At 46.1% G+C, this 15,565-nt stretch overlaps 2 protein-coding genes across 4 annotated transcripts in view; one reads left to right on the top strand and one right to left on the bottom strand.

Moving 5' to 3' along the window:
* c6 (complement component 6) overlaps window positions 1-430 on the top strand; it is a 16,457-nt gene extending 16,027 nt beyond the window's left edge. For both annotated transcript variants that reach the window (XM_061261985.1, XM_061261986.1), the window contains one exon: window positions 32-430. In XM_061261985.1, coding sequence (XP_061117969.1) covers window positions 32-204 — 173 coding nt within the window. In that variant the 3' untranslated portion in view covers window positions 205-430. The remainder of the gene's footprint in view (window positions 1-31) is intronic.
* On the bottom strand, window positions 379-15,565 carry c7b (complement component 7b). Of its 2 annotated transcripts, XM_061261987.1 has the most exons (18): window positions 15,488-15,565; window positions 14,314-14,375; window positions 13,509-13,584; window positions 11,892-12,033; window positions 10,651-10,798; window positions 10,192-10,330; window positions 9,964-10,098; window positions 9,011-9,254; window positions 7,481-7,594; window positions 7,213-7,379; window positions 5,568-5,796; window positions 5,250-5,421; window positions 4,513-4,600; window positions 4,014-4,146; window positions 3,329-3,517; window positions 2,818-2,914; window positions 1,840-2,018; window positions 379-1,336 (listed from the first exon to the last, which is right to left on the bottom strand). In XM_061261987.1, the coding sequence occupies exons 1-18, from the start codon at window positions 15,491-15,493 to the stop codon at window positions 1,158-1,160; spliced, it is 2,499 nt and encodes an 832-aa protein (XP_061117971.1). In that variant the 5' UTR covers window positions 15,494-15,565; the 3' UTR covers window positions 379-1,157. The 2 variants fall into 2 exon arrangements, with proteins under 2 accessions (XP_061117971.1, XP_061117972.1); XM_061261988.1 differs by lacking the exons at window positions 379-1,336; window positions 2,818-2,914 and having other exon boundaries at window positions 1,853-2,018.

Here is a 15,565-nt window from a genome sequence, read left to right as displayed (position 1 = left end):
ATTAATAACTGTCTGTGTTTTTGTCCTTCAGACTCAAAGCACTGCGAGTGCAAGCTACCGCGTGACTGCTCCAAGGATGGGCAGCAGACCTTCTGTCTGGAGATACAGAAGACCAAGAGCAGGAGGAGCATGACCCTCTGCTTCATGGCAGCCATGAAATGTGCCAGGATTGAGTTTGACATTGTCCACAATGGGCCTTGTTAGATGCCTGCTTCGAGTTTGGCATCGACAGAAATCATCAGCATATGTCCAGATTAACACTCTTACCATTCCAAAGACTGTGGTTAACCATATCATTAACTAATAAACCAACATTGTGCATGAAGGTAATTTTGATAACACATCAGACATTGTAAAAACGGAAAAACGGTTGTATGCTGAATTTTGCTTAATGAGTTTTATTTTGCTAAATAAATACCCTTAAACGTCATCACATGTTGGAGTCGATACACTTTTATTATACCACAGAAAGACAGATACCGAGATGTTATTTTAGATGGTCATAGTCAGTTTCTGTTAGATGGTCATAGTAAAAATGACCTTTCAAATGAAAAGCTTCCGTTCATCAATTGCCTCTGACATGCTACAGTTGCATTAACATCACAGTCCAGTAACTCGCCTGCATCGGCAAATAGTCTGATCTGAAAACAGCAAAAATGAGGGACAGGGCTATTGGTGGGCGTTTAATAATCCTGTAAAAGGTTAGCAACACATGTCCCCCCATACAACACAATTTAGAACACACCAAGGCATTCTTCAATACATCACATTTTCACTGAAAAGGAAGCTCACACTTTCTGCATGAAAGAGCACTTTCATATTTGTAAGTAAATGAAGGAGTAAAATCTAAAGCTGGGTGCTACACATAGTTTGGACCCAGCACAGGTGCACACAACCTGTAATTGTTTTGATGATCCAACGAAAATCAACTTTCAATCAAACTAATGCCAGTCAGATGCAAGCCACTCTGCGCATAGTGTGAAGTATTGTTAGCAGCTAAGCTAACATTAGACAGTAATGTTAGCAGCTAAGCTAACATTAGACAGTAATGTTAGCAGCTAAGCTAACATTAGACAGTAATGTTAGCAGCTAAGCTAACATTAGACAGTAATGTTAGCAGCTAAGTTCGGGATCTTGCGGTCCTCTACAATCTCTGATCAGGATGAGCAGGGTTCGAGGGCGAGGATGGTGATTGGGTCCCCTCTGCACCGCCTGACTCCCGCCTCGCATTCCGTCATCGTCATGGTGACAGCAGCTTCCCTTGGCCTGACACACAGGAGGGCTCCGGGCTCAGAGCACTGGCCTCGCTCTCTGCACACACACACACTGCTCTCCTCTGCAGGGGAACACACACTGGTGAGAATCTGGTCCTGGAGGACCTGAACTCCTTTAAACCACAGACAGTCGGGCATAGTTTTTAAAAGTTCCAGTATTGATGTTGTGGAGGCAGAAACACTGGGGGTTTTCAAGACCAGGCTTGATATGGTGCAAAACACTATTTAGCCTTTAGGGAAAGTAAGCAATAGGTTCTGTATACTTTAGTGGTAGGAAAAGGTGAGCATTGCAAGGCTGAATGGCCTGTTCTCATGATTTTATTATGTTATGTTTTGTCAAATCCCCATATGCAATAGGTTTATAAAAAGTATATCTCATGATTTGTATGTTTAATAAAAAACATACTAAATATTTTATATTTGTGTATACTCCATATATGTTCTTGTATGTTTTTTTCTTTTTTCCTTTTGCACATATGACCATAGATGAAGACCATAGTGAAGCAGGTGAAACGATGCTAATGCGGATTAAACCCCAGTGGACAGTAGGGGGCGCACTACGCACCATCACACTGCTCCCACAGCTGGCAGGCTGAACAGGGTCTGGCTTCATGCTTTGGCCAATCACAGGCACTGTCCTCAGCAAGAGTGTAGTTCCGCCCCAAACACGCCAGGGCTTTGACTTTGCACACGCTGAGCGTCAACCTCCGTGCACTGTCAGTCACACATACTTCCAGGGAAGAGCTGTGAATGTCAGCATACCACAGTGCTATCACTCCGCAGATACACCACAGTGCTGTTACTCCACAGTTACACCACAGTGCTATCACTCCACAGTTACACCACAGTGCTATCACTCCATAGTTACACCACTGTGCTATCACTCCACAGTTACACCACAGTGCTGTTACTCCACAGTCACACCACTCTGCTGTTACTCCACAGTTACACCACAGTGCTGTTACTCCACAGTTACACCACTGTGCTATCACTCCACAGTTACACCACAGTGCTGTTACTCCACAGTTACACCACTCTGCTGTTGTTCCACAGTTACACCACAGTGCTGTTACTCCACAGTTACACCACAGTGCTGTTACTCCACAGTCACACCACAGTGCTGTTACTCCTCAGTTACACCACAGTGCTGTTACTCCTCAGTTACACCACAGTGCTGTTACTCCTCAGTTACACCACTCTGCTGTTGTTCCACAGTTACACCACAGTGCTGTTACTCCTCAGTTACACCACAGTGCTGTTACTCCTCAGTTACATCACAGTGCTGTTACTCCACAGTTACACCACAGTGCTGTTATTCCACAGTTACACGACTTTGCTGCTAACCTGCTGTAAAATCAAGCTGGTCAAGCTGGTCTAGCTGGGTATGAGCTGGTCAACCAGCTACCAGCTGTTTCCAAATCTAGTTTTTCGGCAGGGCAGACCACTGTCACACTACACACCCTTGTACACTAAATATGTTTCCGTTGAGAATGCTGGGTGAAGTAGCTCTGCCATCAAGTGGACCTCAAGGCAGAAGTCTCACCTGCATTCGTAGGGCATTTTACACACACAGTCGTCCTTCACTGCTTTCTCCCATGTTTTACACTGCAGGCTGGCTTCTTCTGGAGCTACTGTCGACACTAGAACACACAAATGTGCCTTCTGTGTTACTCTGCAACAGCATAGCATCGCTGCTGAAAAGAAACAGCTCAAGCTAGGTTTTGAAACAGCTTGTAGCTGGTTGACCAGTTCAGACCAGCTAGCAACACTAGCTGGTTGACCAGCTCATAGCCAGGTAGACCAGCTTTATGACCAGCTCGGCCATGCTCAATTTTCAAGCTGGCAAAGCTTGGATTGTACAGCAGAGACGACATAGCATATCATGACCTAATCATAATGTTACTAACTAAAGGTGCCATATAAATGCCAACCAACCAACTAACGTAAGGTAACATACCATAACGTAGCATAGTGAAACATTACAGTGAATAGATTACCTTGAGGTGTTGAGGATGTGCTTATGGTTTACATGGGGGCAGGGGGAGGGACCGTACCTGCTTGGCATCTTGTCTGTTCTGCGGATGGAGACCAGTTGAGGCTCGAGTCACATGTGATCTCAGACGCACCCACACGCTGCGTCCCAGGTGGGCAGGACAGGGTCACCAGCTCTCCAATCTGATAGGTCGGTTTCCCGGGGGCGGCCATAATGTTGTTTTGGAGGGAGGGGAACCCGCACACGGTTCCTGCACAACCAATGAGCAAAAAGGAACATCCGTCATCAGAGAGGTGGAAGGGCTCTTCATCAAACCCAAGTAAAATTTTTCTGTTGATGGCAGAATGAGAATTTTCAAGCCATTTATGATTGAGGGCAATTAAATAAATTGAGTTTGGAATAAGAAGGAACAATATTGTCATTTTTTCAACTTACAGATCCATGACAGAAAAATAATACAGTAAGAAATGTTCTCTTTGGGTACAAATGAGTACGTCAAAATGTAGAAATGAATTCTAACTTGCTGGTTAGGGGTACAATTTTATGCGCCAACAGGGTACCGCCCCTGCAACAAGAATTATTAGTATTTTTTGGCACTTTTCATGCCTTTATTTCTGAGAGTGTAGGCACTACATCTTAGTCTTTTCTCAATGCACTGTCTGGGCTGTGTTTATGAACCCTTTTAGAGGTGTGTCATGGAGAGTGTAAAACCATGTGTGTTGGGAGTGTGTGAGGACAGTTCGTACTCTTGCACTCCATCGCTCTTTTCCTCCATGTCTGCTCGTCGGTGCATTCCACCACCGCGTCCCCCAAGATGTAATGTTCTTCGATACAGGAGTACACTATTTTACTGCCGACAGGATAGAAATCTTTGGGGTCCTGGACATACATGGACATAAGTAGTCAGGGGATAATATGTCAGTGGTTTAATGGTTCAAACTAGCAGATCTGGGTCCAATACAGAGGGTTTTAGAATCAAATACATTTCTATGCTTTATTGTGCTTGTCTGGTTATTGGAACCTATGAAAACTCTCAAAAAGTGCAAGTTAGCTCTTAGCTGGCTCAATTGCACCAGGCAAGATCAATCGAGCACAGGAAAGTATTCAAATCCAAAACAATTACGTATGTGACCCAGGTCTGCCAGCAAGACATTAGGATGTTAGGTCTGTCACTTTGCAACAGCTGGTAAGATTCACAGACATGAAGAAGATCAATTCTGCGGTCATACAGATGGACGTCCTTACCATGACAAAGCCATTCCTCAGAGGGGGTGGAGTCTTACAGGCCTTACTGGGGGTGAGGGAGGAGTCGAAACAGTGAGGCTCCATCATTCTGGAAAACACATTAATGAGCATGATTGCAGGCTAATTGTTAGATTTATTTCAGGCTAAATATTACTTCATATTATCATTAGCTTTATTACAGACTAAGCTTTTATTAGCTTTATTTGCGGCTAATCATTAGCTTTATTAGTGGCTAATCACTAGCTTTATTACTGGCTAGTCATTGGCTTTATTACAGACTAATCACTAGCTTTATTACAGGCTAATCATTGGCTTTATTATAGACTAATCACTAGCTTTATTACAGGCTAATCATTGGCTTTATTACAGATTAATCACTAGCTTTATTACAGGCTAATCATTGGCTTTATTTAATGCTAATCATCAGCTTTAATATGAGCTAATGTTTAGCTTCATTACAGGAGCCGCTGACTTTATTTCAGGCTAATCACTAGCGTAATTGTAGGACAATCATTACCCTTAATATGGCTACTTGTACAGTCTATTACAAGCTAATCATTAGCTTTATTACAGGCTACCCACTAGTTTTACTGCAGGCTAATCCTTATCCTTAATATGGGCTCTTTACAGACTAGTAACTAGCTTAGATACAGGCTAATAACTAGCTTTACTGCAGGCTAGTCATTATTAAGTGTTGTTTGTGTAACTCTGTGTGGGGGTCCAGTGGAGGGACTCACAGTAGGTGCTGAAGGTCCTGGTCAGCGCACGCTTGGCTGTCGACAGGCTCGCCAATGCAGTGCCTGCCTCCCTTCCTTGGGGGCGGGTTTGAGCAGGAGCGAGTCCTTGACCTTTGACCTCCAGAGCAGAAGCTCCAGGCCGACCAACAGCTCCAGTCTCCATGGATGACCCCTGAGAAGAAACGCATCATGGGAGTTCTTCATTCAGGTTTGTCAAACAAAAGCCAGAGACGGGACACTGCAGGGCTACCCTCACAAAAACATCCCGTGTTCAAAAACCACATGCGAACACCCAACATGTGCACATGGCTGGGGTACCTGGCTGCCCCTCCAGGATGGTCCCTTGCTGGCAGGCGAGGCCTGAGGTGCCAGGCTGGCAGACGCAGGAGCAGCTGCTCCCCTGCAGCAGGGCCTGGCCGTTGTTCTGGCAGGGCCTGCAGTGGCAGGGGTGGGCCTGCTCCAGGTAGGCCTCCACCGCCCGCTTAAGGTGAAGCCTCTTCACCCCCGCGCAAGGGACCTCCTTCACCAGCTCGTACAGAGGCCTCAGCTACAGAAACAACACACAACACAGAGTCAACACACCCAGCCAGAGTCACAACACACACAACACAGAGTCAACACACCCAGCCACAGCCACAACACACACAACACAGAGTCAACACACCCAGCCATGTCCACAACACACACAACAGAGTCAACACACCCAGCCATGTCCACAACACACACAACACTGAGTCAACACACCCAGCCATGTCCACAACACACACAACACTGAGTCAACACACCCAGCCATGTCCACAACACACACAACACAGAGTCAACACACCCAGCCATGTCCACAACACACACAAAACAGAGTCAATACACCCAGCCATGTCCACAACACACACAACACAGAGTCAACACACCCAGCCATATCCACAACACGCACAACACAGAGTCAACATACTTACACACCCAGCCACAGCCACAACACACACAACACAGAGTCAATGCACACGGCCATATCCACAACACACACAACACAGAATCGACACACCCAGCCATATCCACAACACAGGGTCAGCACATTCACACACCCAGCCATATCCACAACACACACAACACTGAGTCAACACACCCGGCCATATGCACAACACAGGGTCAGCACATGCACACACCCAGCCACAGTCACAACACACACAACACAGAGTCAACACACCCAGCCATATCCACAACACACACAACACAGAGTCAACACACCCTGCCATATCCACAACACACACAACACAAAGTCAACATACTTACACACCCAGCCACAGCCACAACACACACAACACAGAGTCAATGTACCCAGCCATATCCACAACACACATAACACAGTCAACACACTCACACACCCAGCCACAGCCACAACACACACAACACAGTCAACACACCCAACTACAGCCAAAACAAACAGAACACAGAGTCAACGCACCCAGCCATATCCACAACACACATAACACAGTCAACACACCCAGCCATATTCACAACACACATAAGACAGAGTCAACACACCCACACACCCAGCCACAGCCAAAACAAACAGAACACAGAGTCAACACACTCACACACCCAGCTTCAGCCAGCAGCACAATAATAATAAAATAATAATAATAAAAAATAAATAATAATGTTGCATATTAAAGAGGCACATGATGTGGTTAGAATGTCCATAACCAAACATTCTGATGCTGATGTCACAATCACTACTGGTGACTGAAAGCAGTGGAGCTCTTGAGCACTCACAGAAAAAAACAAAAAAAACAAAAAACATTCCAAAAAAACCTGCTCTTCAGAGGGTGGAGAATCCTTCTGCTCAGCTCAGACGCAGCACATGACGCTAACGTGTGAAATTTAGCCAAATATCCCCATGGTTTCCATCTTTGAAGCCCCGTCTAACCCTTGTGTTCCTGTTCTGAGGTTTGGATGCCCCACACACCTTCTGTTTGATGACCTGGGGGAAGTCCTTCACAGATCCGGCCCACTTGGTGTACATGTCACTGTTGGCAGCGGGGTTCTCCAGATTGATGTAGCCGAGCCCAGCAATGTAGGCTGGGTCTCCTCCTACAATGTCCGTCGTGGCTGGAAGCTTATTCTTGCTGAACTCTGACCAATGAGAATCGGGAATTCATGAGGGCCAAAGCTAATTGGCACAAGCTGCAGCTTGTCAAAGTGTCGCCATTAAATAAATAATAGGGACAGGTTACCTTTGCTGTTCTTGAGATGCTCGATGAGTTTTTCACATTTGACTGTGGTCTTCTTCCGGAACAGACGGCGTTTCACTTTGGTCACACATCGGTGGTAGTCTGTGTCAGAGAAACCTGAAACGAGAGAGAGAGCCCTGTACGTTCCATCTTATCCTATTTATTTATATACCATCTTCCATGTTATCAGTGCAATTAAATTATATACAGTATTTCATGAGCATAATGTTATTTTGTGCACTTGCTCGGTTGAAAGCATCATGGGATCACAAATAATTAATTCATAATAGCATCACAGCTGATGAACTCTAAGTTCTGTTAGTTGCCCCATTACATTACATTACATTATTGGAGCGACTTACAGTTGATTAGACTAAGCAGGAGACAATCCTCCCCTAGAGCAATGCAGGTTAAGAGTCTTGCTCAAGGGCCCAACAGCTGTGCAGATCTTATTGTGGCTACATTGGGATTAGAACCACCGACCTTGCGTGTCGCAGTCATTCACCTTAACCACTACGCTACAGGCCACTTTCCGTGCATAGCAGCAGGATGGCATGCTTCTGCATCCACTAAAACAGCATATGATACAAAAATCCACTCTTCAAAAAGTCCATTTTTTAATTATTTTTTTAATGCAAAGTTTCATCGATTAGTGTTGAGTAATGTCATCGAGCTAGCTCAGACCCTTCAGCTTTAACCGAGCGTAAGGGATATGTCTCGTTTTTGTGGTGTTTGCTGTGTGTGTGTGGGGTTTGGGGTGTGTGTGTCTGGGGTTTGGGGTGTGTTTGTGTGGTGTTTGCGGTGTGTGTGGTGCTTGGGGTGTGTGTGTGTCTGGGGTTTGGGGTGTGTTTGCGTGGTGTTTGCGGTGTGTGTGGTGTTTGGGGTGTGTGTGTGGTGTTTGCGATGTGTGTGTGTCTGTGTGGTGTTTAGGGTGTACGTGTTGTGGTGTTTGGTGTGTGTTTTTATGGTGTGTGTGGTACTTGGAGTGTGTTTGTGTGGTGTTCGCAGTGTGTGTGTGTGTGGGGTTTGGGGTGTGGTGTTTGTGCGGTGTTTGGGGTGTGTTTGTGTGGTGCCTGGGGTGTGTGCGCGTGGTTTTGGGATGTGTGTGTGTGGGATTTGTAGTGTGTGTGTAAGTGTGGTTTGGGGTGTGTTTTTGTGGGGTTTGGGGTATGTTTGTGTGGTGTTTGGGGTGTGTGTGTCTGGGGTGGGGTGTGTTTGTGTGGTATTTGCGGTGTGTGTGTTGTGGTGTTTGGGGTGTGTTTTTGTGGTGTGTGTGGTGTTTGGGGTGTGTGTGTGTGGTGTTTGGGGTGTGGGTGGTGTGTGTGTGTGGTGTGTGGTGTGTGTGTGTGTGTGTGTGGTGTTTGGGGTGTGTGTGTGTGGTGTTTGGGGTGTGTGTGGGTGGTGTTTGGGGTGTGTGTGTGGTGTTTGGTGTGTGTGTGGGTGCTGTGTGTGTGTGTGTGGTGTTTGGGGTGTGTGTGGTGTGTGTGGGTGTTTGGGGTGTTTGGGGTGTGTGTGGTGTTTGGGGATCCTCACTCGTCTCCTTCATGGCCTCAGTGTCAAACTGCAGCAGGAGCTGGTACTGCCCCCCCAGCGAGCCCTCGGACAGGAAGTGAGTGCCGTACGTCTGCAGGAGCGAGCGGTAGGCTGAGGGCTCGTATGCCTTGGGCAAGGCCATCAGGGCCTTCCAGAACTCCTCCGACAGCGGCACGTACTGCGGTAGACTGTTCTGGAACTGTGCCACCTCCACCTCGTTCCTGAGGACCAGTAACCTGTTGGTCTGAGGGGTCAAACAAATGCACACTCATCACACCTGGGGTCTAACCTATTACACCTGTTACACCTGGGGTCACACCTGGGGTCTCATCTATCACACCTGGGGTGTCATCTATCACACCTGGGGTCTCACCTGTCACACCTGGGGTCTCACCTGTCACACCTGGGGTCTCACCTGTCACACCTGGGGTCTCACCTGTCACACCTGGGAAGCTTACTGCTTACTCCCTCACCTCTAGTGCAATGCGAACCTTAGCTCAGGACTTAACACAGATTCCCATGAGTATTCACGGGCCTGGTTATGCTCTATTTGGCTCAGTTCAGCTTAGTTAGGCTCAGTTTAGCTCATTTAGCTTAGTTTTGTGTCTATTTTGACATAATAAAGTATCTTGGATAACAAAACCGTGCTGTACTGAAAATAGTTCAGACACAGGGTCTCAGGAGGAGACGTATCCACTCCACAAACAATATGAAAATGTTCAGAATGAATCTTCTGTTTTTCAGATTTTTCCATCAGAGGAATACATTTGTCTATTCCAACGTTTGGATTCGGAACACTCACTCAGTATTATAATACTCTGCTGAAAATAACAGCTCAAGCTAGGTTTTTAAACAGTTGGTAGCTGGTCATTTCAAGCTGGTCTTTGCTGGATTTTACAGCCGGGTGCTCGCAGAAGAGACGGAAGCGATTCATGATATTTGACGGTCCTCACCTTGTCCTTGTTCAGCTCGTTGTGGAAGGTCTTATAGCGGTGTCCCCGTCTGAACGTCTCTCTGCTCTCCGTGTGTTTCATGTAGGACCAGGAGCTGTTGTAGAACTCATCGCTGAAGTCGTTCTCAATGCTGACCTGGAGAAACACAACGCAAAGCATCAAGGGGACCGAAATTTGCAGCCTTCCTGCATGCTGATTGTAGTAGAGGTGAGTTGTGAGCCAGGTGACCTGGAAGCTGAATCCCAGAGTGCTCTGGGGCAGGCGGTAGACAGTCCGGTGGTCCCCGCTGAATGTGCTCCTGCACTGCCCGCCGAAGGTCCTGGTGTTTATCACACCGCTCCTCAGTTCCCCCGTCAGCGCATCAAACCTGCCAACCAATCACAGCGTCACTTGCTGTCAACCGATTACAACGGCACCAGCAATCAACCAATCACAATGTCACTTACTGTCCACAGATAACAATGGTACGTGCAGTCAACCAAATGCAGCATCACTTGCTGTAAACCAATTATGATGGTACTCACAATCAACAATCACAGTGTCACTCAAAGTCAACCGATTACAATGGTACTCAAAATAAAACAATCACAGTGACACTAACATCCCCAAATCAACCCCCCCAGCTGCACCCCTTGCGCCCCCCCCCCCCCTCCCCCTCCCAGGCCCGCAGGACTCCCCCAGGCCTACCCCCTGCCGGTGAGCTGGATGTTGGGAGGCACTCTGTGACTGTCACACACACTGGAGCTTTGGGACTCTTCACAACCCTGCTCATCCAGACCGTCCTCCTCACAGTCCTGATCTCCATTACAGACCAGCGCTGAGCTGATACACTGACCTGTAACACACACACACACCTGTAACACACACTGACCTGTAACACACACACACACTGACCTGTAACACACACACACACACCTGTAACACACACACACACACACACACACACCAGTAACACACACACACCTGTAACAAACACACCTGTAATACACACACACTCATACATACTCATACACATACTCATACAAACACTGACCTGTAACACGCACACACACACACACCTGTAACACACACTCACCTGTAACATACACACACACACGCACACACACACACACACTCATCTGTAATACACACACTGACCTGTAACAAACACACACTCACCTGTAACACACACACAAACACTCCCCTGTAACACACACACCTGTAATACATACACTGACCTGTAACAAACACACCTGTAATACACACACACTGATCTGTAACACGCAAACACACATACACATACACACACACACTGATCTGTAACACGCAAACACACATACACATACACACACACACTGATCTGTAACACGCACACACACACACTGACCTGTAATACACACACACAGTACTGTAACACAATGTACAGTACTGTAACACGCACACACTCACACACACACACACACACACACACACAGTACTGTAACACACACTGCACTGTCACACGCGCGCACACACACACACTGACCTGTCACACACAGTGCTATAACAAACACACACAAACACACACACACACACACACACACACACACACACACACACACACACACACTGACCTGTCTCACTCAGTGCTATAGCACACACACACTGACCTGTCACACTCAGTGCTATAGCACACACACACACACACACACACACACACACACTGACCTGTCTCACTCAGTGCTATAGCACACACACACACACACACACACACACACACACACACACACACACTGACCTGTCTCACTCAGTGCTATAGCACACACACACACACACACACACACACACACACACACACACTGACCTGTCTCACTCAGTGCTATAGCACACACACACACACACACACACACACTGACCTGTCACACTCAGTGCTATAGCACACACACACACACACACACACACACACACACCTGATAAGCAGCGGAACCTCTCTCCACATCCTATGTCCAGCGGGCAGCTTTTCTTGGGGACACAGGTTCGTTTCTCACTGGACTCCCCTGAGCAGTGGACGCCCCCAAACTGGGCGAACACCAGCACAGGGCGTGTCCTCGTCTGAAAAATACCCCAGACATACAGAAGCATTGAGCATTGAGCAATTTATTAATCAACAACCTTTACATACGTGCAACACTCACAATATCAAAGATGACCATGGCAACACTGGATAGAAGTGATGATGTGCTTTCTCTGATCACAGCATTACTCATGGTGCTGCACTCTTCCTGAGAGAGCAGCCTATGGGAAGGGTTTGCTTCTGTAGGAATTTTTAGCTTGCTAGATGGAACTCAAAATGGCGTCTGAGCTAGGAAAATGAACCATTCGGGGAGTTGAGGAGCGGTGTGATAAACACCAGGAGCTTTAGCGGGCAGTGCAGGAGCACATTCAGTGCGGACCACCGGACCGTCTCACTCTGGGATTCAGCTTCCAGGTCACCTGGCTCACAACTCACCAAGCATTGGATATACATGAAGTGAATGCAATGTGAGTACATGACATACTTTGAACCATTAAAAATTTATTTCTGAATTAATTATTCCGCAAATTCAGCCCCTGCCTTGAACGCTGAAAGATTACATGAATTTTCATGTAAATGCCCATGATACAATATGTTTATTAACTTTAGGCAACAAGACACTGGGGATGGGGAGGCTTCATTGTTTCATTGCCCTGAGCTAAAGGGAGCGGAGAAAATGGAACAAATGGCCTTGCTAGCTTCTGACGAATCCTGAAGGATCTGAGAGCTAATTTGTGGTGTTTTGGTGCAATTTATTTGAATGAATCATGGACATGTGATCAGTCCAAATTCTGTGGGTGCCAGTGCCCATAGCACCAGGGGGCAGGGGGCATGTGGTGCTCATTCAGGTGGTTTTGTCATTGAGTTGAGTTGAGTTGAAGATTCAGTGTGGTAATTTTCACATTGTTGTTCAAAGCACTTCTGGCAATTGCTGTCTGCTAGTCATAAAGCTGGTCTAGCTGGGTATGAGCTGGTCAACCAGCATGGCCAAGCTAGTCATAAAGCTGGTCTAGCTGGGTATGAGCTGGTCAACCAGCATGGCCAAGCTGGTCATAAAGCTGGTCTAGCTGGGTATGAGCTGGTCAACCAGCATGGCCAAGCTGGTCATAAAGCTGGTCTAGCTGGGTATGAGCTGGTCAACCAGCACGGCCAAGCTGGTCATAAAGCTGGTCTAGCTGGGTATGAGCTGGTCAACCAGCATGGCCAAGCTAGTCATGAAGCTGGTCTAGCTGGGTATGAGCTGGTCAACCAGCATGGCCAAGCTGGTCATAAAGCTGATCTAACGGAGTATGAGCTGGTAGCTTGTTTCAAAACATTGCTTGAGCTGGGCAACCAGCTGAACCATTTCACCAGCTGTTTGAAAACCTAGCTTGAGCTGTTTTTATCAGCAGGGTGTACATCAATCCCTGATCTTTGCACTGGTGCTTGCACTGGAAATAGTTCTGGATATGAGGGCTTATTAAATGGCAGTAAGGTAACATAAATATGTGAATAAAATGAAATACAGGTATACCTGTGTTCTAGTACAGCCGTCACACTCTGACCAGTTTCCGTAGGGGCCCCAGGTACAGTCAACAGGCTGTTGTCCACTGCAGAGAAACATCACTGCTCAACAGCAGAACTGCTGTGGGTCCCATTTACACTAACACGAGCCCACACGCTAAACATGCCGAGTATGCAAACTTTAGCACCACCTACACTTACATTATATGAAAACATGACCCTATGATACACAACATATATATACTAACAAGACCTTATATGCTAAAATACATGCTAACACATAAGCTAGCAGCAGCAGATATGCACATCAGATAACATCATAATCTCATATGCAATGCCATATCCCATGGCAAGATAACCTGACTTCATATGCCGACAGAAGACAGGCCGCCATTAAATAGTTGCTTTCATTCTTCTTCCTACCTGGGAGTTTTTTCTACCCTCTGTCTGTTTTTAGTTCCCATAAGGGAGTTTTATTTACCTCACTAAGGGGCAAATAAAATTGCGACATCCTCAAAGATATGGAAGTAATAGAGCGACTGGTTCCTGGTTAGCTCGTTAGCTAACTCTGGCACATTTACATTGACGTGGAAACTGACAATGTTGATTAATGTTCACTGTCCCTGATAAATAAAATAAATATTTTTTTGTGGATGCTGCCCATACTTTCTGAAATTATATACTGTATAATTATACACTTCTGCAACCAAAAGATGTTAAAATCATACAGTGCATGCTGTATCTGTGTTCAGTGTCACAGTGCTAGTACTGGCGTGTCCTTCCTGTTAAGGCCGCTGGTTACTGGGGTGACTCACCTCACAAAGTGCAGGAGAGTGGGAGGGGCTGTCAGCCATGTCAGAAAGGCACTGAACCACACCTGTACGGAACAGCAGATAGGGTCTGAGATATCAACCAATCACAGGAGCTCCAGGGGTAGAGTTACAGTGACAAGAATGATCGATTATTTGGACAAACAATATTTTTATTGTTATCATATACACCAATCAGCCACAACATTAAAACCACCTGCTTAAACCAGTTTTTACTGCTTAAACCAATCAGTTCCACCCTTCTCCCCTCCATTGGAATTACATGGTACTGCATGTGGTGAAACTTATGGAGGAATAGATCCCATGCATTTTGAAATATGGCAGGTGGTCTTTTTTTATTTTTATATGAAACATTCTACAGGTCCTGGAGCACCTGTTAAGATAGATGTGATCATGAACACCAGTACGTACCAAGATATATAAATAACAAAACCATGCACCGCTCCCCCTCCCAATGAGCTTACAAGATTTCCATTTTCATTTAAAAATCCAACCTTTGATTGCAATTCACTTATGATTACCTGCTTATAAGTACACATATCATAAAATGACATATTAAGTGTTTATAGACATAGTTATACAGTTAAAAAGCATTGTTAATTATTCAAAAATTAGTTTAGCCAGGTGGTTTTAATTAACAGTTAATCTTTTAATTAATCTTAAAAAAAAAATGATGAAAAAAGTTATATGGCATCATTCTCATTCGCATATATTAATATACTTGGCTTCAAGATGTGAACATTTGAGTCATCCACATACAGAGACTAACCCAAACCCTAACTGAAAACCCTAAACATAATCCTTGCAGTCATCTTAATGGCCCACACGCACCAACGTTCTCTTCCTGGTTTTAGGATCATGTAGGTTTTATGACATTATCACACCTATGTACAAGTGGTTGTGGTTTTGTGCTCATGCAGCAGGGTTTGCTCGGCTAGTTCACCAGGAAAGCGAAGGGTTGTAGCAGCAGGTTACCACGACAATACTCCCTGATGATGTAACCCTGTAGTTCAGAAGAAGTCTTCCGCTGACTGATAACACGTTTGTCTAACAAAAGTCTTTGGACGAGAGAAAGGCCGGGGTTCGAAACCCGGCGACCTCTCTCGCTACACTCGCACAGATCAGATCAGAAGCAGCCGCGCTGCGGATTGGCTCTTACCTTCATGGTGTCTGCAGGGAGAGGTGGAGCTGAAGGTCCTTTCTCAAAGCGACGCGGAGCTGGACTGATATAGGCCAC

Source organism: Conger conger, chromosome 12 (assembly GCF_963514075.1).
Source record: "Conger conger chromosome 12, fConCon1.1, whole genome shotgun sequence".
Taxonomy (NCBI): Eukaryota; Metazoa; Chordata; class Actinopteri; order Anguilliformes; family Congridae; genus Conger; species Conger conger.
This window is presented reverse-complemented; position numbering and strand designations above follow the sequence as displayed.